At 45.6% G+C, this 13,527-nt stretch overlaps 1 protein-coding gene across 1 annotated transcript in view; it reads left to right on the top strand.

Moving 5' to 3' along the window:
* The window catches only part of CASR (calcium sensing receptor), a 75,534-nt gene extending 62,506 nt beyond the window's left edge, over positions 1-13,028 (top strand). Inside the window, exons 5-7 of the mRNA XM_071572054.1 lie at positions 3,370-3,600; positions 6,929-7,052; positions 9,880-13,028. Coding sequence (XP_071428155.1) covers positions 3,370-3,600; positions 6,929-7,052; positions 9,880-11,330 — 1,806 coding nt within the window. The 3' untranslated portion in view covers positions 11,331-13,028. The remainder of the gene's footprint in view (positions 1-3,369; positions 3,601-6,928; positions 7,053-9,879) is intronic.
* Positions 13,029-13,527: the final 499 nt, after the last annotated feature.

Raw genomic sequence — 13,527 nt, 5'->3', positions numbered from 1 at the left:
ATGTGACTTTCCTATGTGAGCTGATACTCCTGGGTTCTCCTGCTCCCCAGCTACAGCTGCAGAGCTGAAGCTACTGTACTTACTGTGCCTGAGGAAAGACAACATTAATTGCAGATCAGTGCTTTTAAATTAATGTTAACTGTCAGATAGACATATCAGGTCATACAGAAGATGGTTTATAACTTGAATCCTCAGGGTGTGGGTATGGGTGTGGATGTGGGTGTGTGTGGGGGGGGGGTGGGTGACCAAGGGAAACATCCCGCTAAACTAATCCTACAAAATCCCACCAATAGCCAGGGTTATGTATTGCTTTCTAGGAAGCCTGATGACTTCTTGATGAGGTAAGACAAAGGAACAGACTAATTGAGATGAATGTTATGAAATTAAACAAACAAAAAATTGCATTCAGGGAATCCAGAAGCTTCTCCACCATTCATCTTGCTGATTCTAAAACCAGTGAGCCTCCTGCCACTGCCACTGGCCAGGAGAGGCAGGACTTGAACTAAACAATCTTCAGTATGGTTTTTGCTTCTCATGTGTGGAGCAACTGTAACAAAAGAAGGGAAAGGTCTGCACATCCCTCCTGTCTGTACAGGTAGCAGTCAACCTAGCAGTGATATCCAGTCAGAATATCCTGGTGTCATTCAGCAGGGTGCTACAGTTCTGTGTGAGAGTGCAATACTGAGTTGGAGTGAGGAGAAACATGGCACTTGGCTCAATGTAATGACCCCACTGGAAGGTGCCAGAGCCTGCAGAGGAATGCAGCTTCCCTGCTTGACACCTACAGTGCTGACAGACAAGGTGATACCACATCCAAGCTTGCAGCCCCAGTGCAGATGAGGCCAGAGTAAGATGATGCAGTGCAAGACAGCACTGTGGGTCTGCAGACCCTGTCACCCACTCTGACCTCAGAGCTGCCTCTGCTCTGTTGTCACTGTTCCCTGATGGAGCTGGGCAAGTACCATCTTCCTGGGAAGCCCTCAAGAATGAGGGCAATGACAGGGGAGCAGTCTCCTGTTTCCTTCCCCACAGAAGGCACCTGGCTCTCCATGGCAAGGTGCCAGTGCAGAGCACCTTCTTTTGCTGTGTCCATCAAAGGGAAAGGTCTGGTTTCTTCAGTGAGATCTTTCCATCTGCACACCTTATAGGTGAGCTGGTCTGCAGAGGAGGGCCAGTGAGGATAAGAAACACAGAAAAAAATCCTGCCTTTGCTGACTCACCCATTATTCAAAGAATAAATACTGTGGCAATATTTTGATATCCTTTCATCAACATCACACAAGCTGAAAAGGTATTGCCAGCCTCATCCTGTGTAGTACTACCATGGTATTTCCAGACTCTCTCAGGCTGGCATTGATATAGGCAATGAAAGGAGAGTAGCTCTGGGGATTTTAGCTTCAGATAGGAGGATCCCAAGAGGAAACAGAGAAAAATGAGGCAATTTCGTGAAACTGGCAGGAATTAATGACATGATTCACTTCCCCTGTCCCTGTGTTTCCAGGTGAAAAGGATTCATCAAAGCAGTATTATCTGTTCTCCATCTGTGGGGTGAAGAGGGCTCTGCATGCCCAGACAAATTGATTTAATTTTGTTTTTTCTTACATTTTGCCTTCTAGGATTGTAAGTTTGGACACTCACAGGTGAGAGAGAGGGCAATGGGCTTACAAGTTGTCACAGTCAGTAGAACTGTAGCAACAACTGCACCACAATGGTTTAGGAACAGCTGAGAGCCAGGTGCCCTCAGAGTCAACTCATCCTTCCATATATTAGCTCTACAGAGAAAAAAACTGAGAACTTCCATAAAATGAGGGGGAGCATGGGGAGAAATCTGATACATGCATAAAGCAGCAACTAACTTTTGAAGAAAAATATGACGTGGATGAATTGTATCACAATTGCTAGCACAGGCTTTCTTTCATGCTGCAGTTTCTTAGGTATACCTGTCAGGTTATCTAGGTCCTGAATTTTGCAACAGCAGTTGTCCCTGGGGTTAACTGTTCTTGTCCACAGCATATTGGTTGATAGTGTGCTGAACATGAGCCAGCAGTGTGCCAGGGTGGCCAAGTAGGCCAATGGCATCCTGGTCTGTATCAGAAATAGTGTAGCCAGCAGAACCAAGGCAGGGGTTGTCCTCCTGTACTTGGCACTGATGACGCCACACCTCAAGTACTGTGTTCACTTTTGGACCCCTCACTACAAAAAAGACATTGAGGTGCTGGAGCATGTCCAGAGAAGGGCAGTGGAGCTGGGGAACAGTCTGGAACACATGTCTTATGAGGCAGAGCTGAGGGAGCTGGGGTTATTTAGCCTGGAGAAGAGAAGGCACAGGGGAGACCTTATCACTCTCTACAAGTGAATGAAAGGATGTTGTGGTGAGGAAGGAGTTGGTCTTTTCTCCCAAGTAACAGGATGAAAGCAAATGGCCTCAAGCTGTGCCAGGGGAGGTTTAGACTGAATATTAGGAAACATTTCTTCACTGAAAGGGTGGTCAGGCATTGGAATAAGGTGCCCAGGGAAGTGGTGAAATCACCATCCTTGGAAGTATTCCAATAATGTGTGGATGAGGCACTTGGGGATATGGTTTAGTGGTGAACACAGTAGTGCCGTGTTAACAGTTGGGCTTGATGATCTTAATGGTATTTTCCAACCTTAATGATTCTGTGATTCTATATGACAGTTTCAGGCAGGAGGTGCAAATTACAGGTGTGTACTCCTGGGGACAGGCAGAATTTGATTACTTGAAACTGTGCAACCGCCAGACAGGAGCAAAAAAAAAAGTGGTATGAATTCTCCAGGCCTGCCATGTGGAGAACGAGCTTGATTTGTTGGTTTTTTACTGAAGTGCATTTGGCTTGGGGTTTTACAATCAAAAGTCAAGTTTGAGTTTTTTTTTAAGGCATTCCTGTTTCTGAGTGATTGATCATTCAAAGATAAGAGATGCCAAGTGGGAGCATTTATGCAGAGTGTTGGCAAGAGTAGGGTGACAGGGATGCATGGATGACTGGAACACATCAGAGGCTGCTGCCACTTCTTTCCCCCTCACAAAAAACAATGGGTTTGCAGAGGTGGCTCAAAAAGACTGAAGAAGAATGCTAATAGATGTTGGGGTAGCATCAGTAAGTGTTATAGAGGGGCTGATGACCTCCGTGAGGGTCATGATACCTTGTGTTGTCTGCAAGGTTTGTACAGGCTCTTTGCTTGTGATGTCTATGAAAGAAAGCCTCCTACTGCTGTGATGAAATGATTTTTAAGAGATTAACCACTGTAGTAAAATGATTCTTCCCAGCTCTGTCCCCGTAGCAGATGTGTGTGCTGTGGCAGGGTTATAACACACAGGCATTCACATTCATAGTGTCTGTTTTTCTCTAGGTTCTCAAGCATCTGCGACACTTAAATTTCACCAATAACATGGGGGAGCAAGTGGATTTTGATGAGTTTGGGGACCTGGTAGGAAATTACTCCATAATCAATTGGCATCTGTCTCCAGAAGATGGCTCAGTCGTCTTTGAAGAGGTTGGACACTATAACGTTTATGCCAAGAAAGGGGAGAGGCTCTTTATCAATGAAAACAAGATCCTGTGGGGTGGATTCTCTAAGGAGGTAAGTGCTTAAATCCTCCTGGCAATGTTTCCCACATTTCCACCAGCTAAAATTTGAATTAACCCTGCAAACTCCTTATGTTATAGCTCCATGTCTCATTAAAAGATCCGTTCACCTTATTGTATACATGGTCTCTGCCATAGTCTTTTACATCCTTGCTAATACAGTTCTGGAAATAATGGGCAGCTGTTCCTCCCCTCCTGTATATTTTTTGAGCCTGGTTATTAATGATTTAAATAATGTCTTTTTTCCTGGCGCAAGTAGATAGAGTGGAATTTTGCAGCACTGTTTCAACAGAAGTTAATTACCCAAGCCTGGTTGTTGACTAAGTCAAGTTTTCCTGAGCTCAGTAGTTTCATTGCTGAAAACAGCTAACTCTTTCACTCCCAGTATCTCAAGATGCAGTGATTGACTTTAGTCAGGCCTAAATCCTTCTCCACTTTCTTGCATATGTTAGATCTTTTCAGCATAATTATTATCATTAGCAGCCAGGCTATGTCTTACCCACACAATGGAAACATGGTGCAGAGATCTCCAGACAAGAGCCAGGTGAGCTGCTGTCACAGCTGGCTGCAGCCCATACCAGCCTAGGCAGAGACCCTGACTCCTAGAGAGGATACTGGGCAGGCTCACAGTCTGGGAAGGGACACAGGGAGCGGAGCATTAGCTCAGAAACATCACTGCCAGGCCCCGCTGCAATGTTTAGGTATGTTAAATCAGCACCCGATTAATGAACAAGGCAATTCACTTCCAGTTGATGATTCATACTGGCTGGCAGATCAGGTAAATGCTTCTACATTTTAGCTACACTTGCCTAATACACTTACACCACCAGTTAAGCCTCACCTTTACTCCCGGTACCCCAGCTCCACTTCTGGCTCAAATCCAGAGCACTCTGAAGGAGGCATGGGTTGAGCAGAGCATACTACACAGAAATACTGAGATCAGGCTTTTCTAAGCCCAGATGGAGTCTCTGAACACAAACTATAAGTGGAATGTTAAAAGCCCTCATATTCTAACCCCTCCTCCTGATGGTTGTAAATGCACCTTACACTTTTTCCAACAGTTAAGATTGTATTGCTTTTTACTTAAACTGAGTAATTGTATTCTCTTGGTCTAAATTTCTCCAAGACTACAATATTTATCTTAATTCTCTGTCCTAAACTGTTAAAAATGTGACAGGATGGTGCTGAGTGTAATGCCAGGGCAGGTAAGTTTTGTGAATCAGAGAGGTTTGTGATTTCTGTTTGCTGCAGCCTTTTCGCAGTTTATAGAGTTTTAATTTCTTCCAGGTTAAAGGCTCTGCTCAGAGAGTAGCCAGTGCTTCACTTACTGAAGCTTCTGTGCCTCTTGTCATCCTCAAAAAAAAGATTAAATGTAGCTAATTTTAACACAGGAGCTTCAGCATTGGGCAGACTTGCAAAAGAATGAGGTAAAGTGTTGGTAAGATAGATTCATTTTGGCAGAACTTGATGAAATTCCCCGCAGAATACTTAAGAATGCAGCCAAAGCAATCACAAAAGTGCTAGCAATTCATCTTTGAGAAATGTGGAGGATGGGTGATGTTTCAAAGGATTCGAGGAGAGCAATCGTAATACCTGTTTTTAAAGCATATATAGGAGAGCCAAGGGAATTACACACAATTGAGCTGAGCTTCAGTAACCCAAAAGACTTGATAAAAAAAATTAAACAGTTTATAAACACTTAGAGGATAATAAATTGATAAGAACAAGCCAACATTTATTTGTCAAGATAAAATCATGCCAAACCAATTTAATTTTCCTCCTCAGAAGCTCAATCAACTTAGTAGATAATGGGAAGCAGAGCGTGACTTCAGTCAGGCCTTTGATTCATCCCTGTTCAAAATCACCAGTGGCAGTCTAGGGACAGACAGTCTAGACTGATGAAGTCCTCTTGATAAATGCACTGCCTGCTGAAATACTGTCCCAAGGAATAGGTACACTGTGTTAATAAGCAATAGGAATTAACAGCAGAGTGCTTTACATGGGGAGCTGCAGGGATTTTCCCTGGATTTCTCTGTCCAATTAATGATGCAGTCCTGATGAACAGCTTAGAAACAGCATTCCCAAACTGCTGCAGCTACACTTCACAGTGATAGGCAACAGTTGACTGCTCTCAGCTGCAGGTGAATTCCTGAGCCACAAAATGGTCATCCCACACACAGAAGTTGCCTTTACTGAGTGCTTGCTTGCCCTGTGGCTGAGGCCAGTGCCTACACACAAGAAATCTCCAAACTATACCCAGCACTCACTGGCTAAGCACATCCACACAGGAAGTTCCTGGAGATGAGTAGGTTGGTAGCACTCAGGTAAACTGGCACCAAACTTCCAAAAAGGCGAATGGAGGCTCCCACACAGAACAGCCCTTAAGCATGAATGGATCATGGTACTTCGCTAGCAGTGGAAATTGTGGGTTTAACTCCCCTGAACTGAGAAAGCCATGTCCTGTGTCAGTTGGGAAAAGGTGAACTCAACCTTAGGTCATGCTCCTGTGAGAAAAAGGCCAAGAATTCCACTTATTATCCTGAACTCCTTGTGTCAGTATACTTTAGGCATGCAGTGAGCGTGCCCATGCAACCATTTGCTGCCAGGACACAACCATGCCCAGGAGGGTTCACATATAGCATAAATGTACAGCCAGCAGGTGACACAGCTCATCATTTGCAGCAGCAGAAGTCTTTGGATCTGCATATAGGTTCTGATTTGCATCTTTAGATGATCAATTCTTAAAACAGGGCCTTTTTTCCTCTTTCATATGAAAACTCCTCTTGTTTAGCTAATTTACCCTTTTTTGTGTGTCTGGTTGGGGAGGGTCTCCAGGAGAACAGGAGGAAGGGGATGTCAAAACCCTGTTTTAATTCCCATAAATTATTAGCAGACAATATGCAATATATGGAATTGGGGATCAGTAGTCAGAGTTCATCATCTCCAATGTTGACTCAAATTCCTGCCTGTAGAGATCAATTGTCTTTTCTTTTAACCATCTAATGACTGTTTTCTGGTATGTCTGTCATGGTCTCATAGCAGTTTGCAATGCCAAAAACACAGTAGAGATTACTAAGATCTGTTCATCTTCCCTATCATCTTTTGATGTGTTATTTCAGAAAAGTCCCACTGCAGTGGGTTGGGGAAGGACTATTGTGCAAAACGTGTCTGTCCTGTGGGGGGAAGAGGTGAGCATTTGAGGCTCTCTATCCAGCACACCAATCAAGCAATAACACCCTTGGAGGAAGCCCAAGGTTTTGATGTAAAAAGGCTGCCTGTGGGGCACTGCCACCATTAACCCTGCTTGGGCTCTTTTCTTGCAGGTGCCTTTCTCTAACTGCAGCAGGGACTGCCTGCCTGGCACAAGGAAGGGCATTATTGAGGGAGAGCCCACCTGCTGCTTCGAGTGCGTGGACTGCCCGGATGGGGAGTACAGTGATGAAACAGGTAATACCCACAGAGCTGCTTTGAGGGTTGCAGAGGACTGTGTGAGCCCTCTGGGCATCACCTGCAGTTGTGCTCAAATCACTTCCCTGCACTGCTGAGCTGGCAGCTGCCTTGCTGGGAGGCTCCACAGAAAGTCTGGAGGAACTTCTGACAAGGAGTTGTTGAGTCCTGTGGTCATCAGGTGCTGTCTTCTGCTAGGCCTGCTTGTCCCTTCTGCTCTACTTTAGGAAAATTAAGGCAGAGAACTTGAAGAACTTGAATACAGGAAACCTCTCAGGCAGCCACAAGCAAACTCTATTGCACTGGAGCAGTAGCTGTTGTTCTTCCAAAAACTTGGAGGAAAGGAGACATTGCCAACCCTAATCCTATATATCTGTCTGCCTCCATCTTTTCCTCATGTTGCCAGGTTTTATTTCATGCTTTACAAAAAAATAAAATCCATTCCCATCCCTGACTTCACAAGCAGAGAAGTATTTCCCTTTATGGAGTCACCAACCACATCTTCTGTTGATCACACTCATGGACATCTCTTTTGTTGGTTTCAATGGGAGTTCAGATCAAGCCAATCAGGTTCTGCAGTGGAGGGAAAAGGGTTACCCCAGTTTTAGAAATGGTTAAAAAATTTTGAATATTGAACACCATTAGTGATGCCTCAGTATTGGGCATCCCCAGGGTAATGAAGGCAAGTAATTTTTTTCAGAACAGAAGTTCCCTCCACATTGCAGAGCACTCAGGATTTCCTCACACTCTCTCCAGTGCGCTGGTCACAGAAAACACCACAGACCTTGCCCATGATGAACAATAAACTGCTTGCAAAACTGAACAAGTGTTTGTTGAATCTAATTTGTGTCCTATCAGACAGGAATGACAATTTTTTAACATAAACATACTACTACAGGATGCTTGGAAGCAGCACTTTCAGATTAAATAGAAGCAATTTTGGTCATGCGTAATAGGGATCTTTTGGTGTTTTTCACATGATTTTGGGAGCTAGTTCTGGTGAAATTTACAGGGCTGAGAGGGCAACAGCCTTCTGACTCCATAGTTTCCTGCTGCAATTTCAGCTGACAGTAATGGTCTTTATTTCCTGTGTTTGCCAGTTCTGTAGGCATAGAGAGCAGTTTTACAACCTGGCTCATCCAGCTGAGACAGTGATGCTACGAGGAAAAGCAATCTGCCCTCTCTCAGCTGTTTGCTCCCACCCCTTTTCCGCGAGCACTGCTGTAATTCCTGCAACCACAGTGAGTTGGATCAGGTCTCTGGTCTTCCTGAAAACAGACTATTGACAGGCTGTTTCCAGCTAGAACAAGAAGCTGTATGCCCTCTAGAGCTAATGCAAAGGAGAGGGCAGGAATCAGCAGGCTTAGGGGAGGAGGGAAGATCTAGTTTACTTCCTTCAATAGTGCATGGTCTCTAAGCCACCACAAGACAGCAGTGAAAGCATATCTTTGGGATGCATTGCTGAATAGCTGCCCCTGTTACAAAGACAGAGACAGCTGAATTCCTCCTATGTGAATTTCACTCTGCCTTCCTGCAGTTTGCAGTAGGATTCCAGGTAAAAGGCACAAAAAAGGTAGAAATTATTGGCTGAATGGATGTAAATGAAATTATGCAAGGATGAGCTTTTTTTTTTTTTGACTGAGCTTTTTCATCTAGTGCCAGGTTTTCACATGAACAGCTTAGGTGAGGCAAACTGTTCTTAGGAAAGCAGTATCATGTCAGGTCATGGATGCTCCCTCCAACCATGCCTCAAGAACAAGAGAGCTTGAAAACTTCTGCCCTCATTAGCTGGGCATTCTTGACTTTCATTAGCTTCAATCTGGAAGCTGTGGTCAGTCTGTGTCTGCTCAGGTGCAAAGCTCAGAGGGAGGTTTCTGCTAAAGGAGTTTCTGAATGTTTATTCCCAGAACTCACTGCAGCCCCTTGCTATTGTGCTGGGATCCCAAAGGCAGAGATAAGGTAAGACATCCCTCTGTCTGCTCTCAACCCCTTTCCACTGCCACCAAAGGAGTGATGACCCTCCCTGCTGGAGCGCAAGATGAATTTTGGTCAAAGAAGAAGAGCAGAAGCAGCAGCCTTGCCTTTTGATTATGTCATCCACTGGCATAACCATGCCATCTCAGTAGGCACAACTGCTTTCATGCAGAGGAAGGAGAGAGGACCAATTTTCCCTTTGCAAGTATCAGTGAGACATTTTCTTGGTGTGGGGAGAGTGATGTCCTTAAGACACATCGTCCCCTGATATTCCAACATGAATTGAGAGTGTGCTGGGAATCAAGGGCATTGCCTGCCTTCAGGGGGGAGCAATTTAAACACTGAGACTTGCCTCGATGGAATATGAAATAGGCTGTCAAAGCATTTAAGGAGGCAGGCACGTTTTTAATTTTCTCTGTAATAGAGAAAGGCAGGATGTTCAAATGATGAGAAAAGTGTGAAAGGTAGGAAGACAGACAGAAGTAGATGATAAAAATGAAGGAATGAGGCAGAGGGAGAAACAAAGCCTGTGTAACACCTGACATTAGCTGAAGTTTGCAAAGTTTTGCCAAGAAATGGATTACAAAACATGAGTGCAGGAGTAGGACTTTTTTTATGCTGGAACTAAGCATGCTTTATGTTTTGCTATATAGTCCATGTGAGGTTAGTTGTTCCAGTGTAAAACACTCTGAAACATCAACATATGATTCTGGGGATCTGCAGACACCTGAGTGGAACACCCTATGTAATTAAGATGAAGGCTAGTGCATAGCTGCATAGCCATATATATCAACCCCACATTTCAGTCTCTAATTCTGACAAACCTTTCCTCTTCTTTTCACTTCTTTTCCAGATGCCAGTGCCTGTGACAAGTGCCCTGAGGATTACTGGTCCAATGAGAACCACACATCCTGCATCCCCAAGCAGATAGAGTTTCTGGCCTGGACCGAGCCCTTTGGGATTGCTCTGACTCTCTTTGCTGTGCTGGGAATTTTCCTGACTTCTTTTGTGTTGGGAGTCTTCACCAAATTTCGCAACACACCCATTGTCAAGGCCACAAACCGGGAGCTGTCCTACCTCCTCCTCTTTTCTTTGCTCTGCTGCTTCTCCAGCTCACTTTTCTTCATTGGTGAGCCGCAGAACTGGACTTGCCGTTTGCGACAGCCAGCTTTTGGCATCAGCTTTGTCCTCTGCATCTCCTGCATCCTGGTAAAAACCAACCGTGTTCTGCTTGTCTTTGAGGCAAAGATTCCCACGAGCCTCCACCGAAAGTGGTGGGGGCTCAACCTCCAGTTTCTCCTGGTCTTCTTGTGCACATTTGTGCAGATTGTCATCTGTGTGATTTGGCTCTATACAGCCCCACCATCCAGTTACCGAAACCATGAATTGGAGGATGAGATCATCTTCATCACCTGCCATGAAGGCTCCCTGATGGCCCTTGGCTTCCTCATTGGCTACACCTGCCTACTGGCAGCCATCTGTTTCTTCTTTGCCTTCAAGTCTCGAAAGCTGCCTGAGAATTTTAACGAGGCCAAGTTCATCACCTTCAGCATGCTGATATTCTTCATCGTATGGATTTCCTTCATCCCTGCTTACGCCAGCACGTACGGCAAGTTCGTCTCTGCTGTGGAGGTGATTGCGATACTGGCTGCCAGCTTTGGGCTCCTGGCCTGCATCTTCTTCAACAAAGTCTACATCATCCTCTTCAAGCCCTCCCGCAACACAATCGAGGAGGTGCGCTGCAGCACAGCTGCCCATGCTTTCAAAGTGGCTGCCAGGGCCACGCTGAGACGGAGCAACGTGTCCCGCAAGCGCTCCAACAGCCTGGGGGGCTCCACCGGCTCCACCCCTTCCTCCTCCATCAGCAGCAAGAGCAACCATGAGGATCCTTTTCCTCTACCAGCCTCCGCAGAGCGGCAGCGCCAGCAGCAACGTGGGTGCAAGCAAAAAGTCAGCTTTGGGAGTGGCACAGTCACCCTGTCGCTGAGCTTCGAGGAGCCGCAGAAGAATGCCATGGCCAACAGGAATGCCAGGCGCAGGAACTCACTGGAGGCTCAGAACAGCGACGACAGCCTGATGCGGCACCGGGCCCTGCTTCCCCTGCAGATCAACGAGCCCCTCAGTGTTGAGCCCACCTTCCAGGCAGCTTCCAGCCCAGAGACCAGCTCACAGGAATCAGTGGCAGAAGACAACAAAGAAGAGGTCCCAAGCCCTGAGGCAGAGCCTTCCCTGTCATCAGCTAACTCACGAAATTTTATAGGCACTGGAGGAGGCTCTGTCACAGAGAACACGATACATTCCTAACGAAAGAAGATTGTGAAAAGCACACCAGCCCCCAAGAGGAACTTGCTCACCTCTTGCTTCTGAATGGGAAAGACAACACAGACACACCCCTGTGACACAGCCCCACCACACCTTACTGTTAGCACCTGAAGGGTAACACATGTGCCTCCAGAGGAAGGACTGTTTCTGGGGAGCCTTGGACTGAATTTGCATTTGATTTATTGAAACCAGGACATCTCAGAAGGGAAGATCGCCTCTGGTGGGGCTTAAGCAGAAATCTGCATGCTGCCTTGTCTCCATAAGCTTTTCTTGCCAGACTGCAACTCAGCTGACTATGGGAGGCACTAGGCAATTCCACTGTACCCTGCTTTTACACTTATGTATAATATCCCTCTTTCCCACTATGTATAATATTCCCTCTTTATCCAGTATATGTGATCTGTAACCATGTGCATCAGGACTCTCAGCTCTACAAAAGCAAGGTACACGGTTTCACTTCAGAAAAGCACAGTTGGGGGGGAAATAAAAAAGTCCCCAACATCCTGCGTGCTGTGTACAGCCAAGGGTGTGAACATGTAAAGTATTTAATGTGACAGAGCGCCCTGCTATTTATATTTAGTAATGTCCCAGTCTCTCCTTTCTGCCCAACAGGAAATAGTGGACAATACTCTCCATAGACTCCATTGCACTAGACCAAACTACTAGGTTCCTACTGGTTTCCTCCAGCTGGGGTAGCTTTACCTCCAGCCTGCCTGCTTTGGTGGAGGGGGAGAACAGCTTGTAAATCCCCCTCTGGAGAACGTTGTGAGAGCACAATGAGATGTATCCATGATTGATTATGTCGCTAGTAGTTGTATGCTTAACAAAGAGTTGCTGCTGTACTATCCCACGTGGCATACATGGCTAACCCTTTCACACCTTAGTCAGTGTTGTGCTTTGCCATATTAATCTGCCTCACACCTACACAGAGCATCGTGCTAGTCCTGGCGGTACTGGAGGGCCTGATGCAGAGCAAATGAAACAAGGAAAAATGGATGAGTGAGGGATGGAGAAGTAGCCCCCAGATGAGGTGATATGATGGCCACAGCAGGTGAATATCTGAAGTGTTTGCTGGTAGACGACTGGATGAGGAAAACATACAGGCCTGGGCTCTGGGACAGACACAGAGGAAGTGGATAAATCAGATATGTTTTGGCTCTGATAGGCCACTTACTAGGTTATTTCTCATCTTGAAGAGAGGGCACCTAGCACAAGAAGGGTGGACTGTACCTAGAGAAAAACAGAAAGGACTTCAGCAAAGAGCATAGCAGAACTTCATTACTCTTGTCCCACTCCTCCTAAAGCAAACATAAAGGCTCCTGGATTTGCAAGGCATTTGAGGTTCTTCTCGGTCCATGCTGAAATCAGAGAATCATTAGAAGAGAGATTTGTTGGATGCTGATGAGAGAAAAAGCACCCCTGGACAGCCTGGCAGGAGGGTCTAGGGTTACACTGCAGAATTTATTTCCCTTTTCCCATATTCCACGTGCAAGAACAAGCATGTGTCAGGAAGATGTCAGTACCCCTCCTCATCAAACATGAAGGTAGTCTAGACCACCATGGAAAGGTAGATGGGCCTGCAGCTCACTGTGAGCAGAGACAAAAGGACTGTGTGTGAATGCACTGGAGAAACCACCACAATTCTCTTGTTACTGTTTTTGCTTGGTTGTTCTTTTGCCAGGGCAGGCAAATAAAACTTACAGGTGACATTACTGTATAAAAACTTTGTTTTGCCAACTCCACTTGTTGTTGACAAGGAAGAGGAGTTTTGACTTAGGGGAGCAAAGTGCAAGTCCAGAACCCCAAGAGGCACATTATTCAGACAAGTTATTTTAACCCTTTTGTTGATCTGTTACATCCTCCTTGGAGTGGGCTCAAATTTTAATTAAACCACATAAGAACCAATCCAACTTTAACTGTAAGGCTTGCAAATTAAAATATTTGATTAAAACTGTGGCACAGCCCATTGAGGGGCGAGGGGGCAGTGAGTTTGAAAATACAAATCCTCGAGCCAAAATTTTGGAAATCACATTCTATCCCTAGACCCCGAGTGAGAGCTGAGAGCTGCTTCTGAACCCAGGTTCTTTCCCAGGCTGTGGCCTCTAAGTTTAGATATTGAGACCCATGGTGTACTGAGCCTAAATGCATGATCAGGGATGGGCACTAGATGGCAGAAAGG

Source organism: Pithys albifrons, chromosome 1 (genome assembly GCF_047495875.1).
Source record: "Pithys albifrons albifrons isolate INPA30051 chromosome 1, PitAlb_v1, whole genome shotgun sequence".
In the NCBI taxonomy this organism is placed as follows: Eukaryota; Metazoa; Chordata; class Aves; order Passeriformes; family Thamnophilidae; genus Pithys; species Pithys albifrons.
Note: the sequence above shows the minus strand (reverse complement) of the source record. Positions and strands in the feature narration are given on the sequence as shown.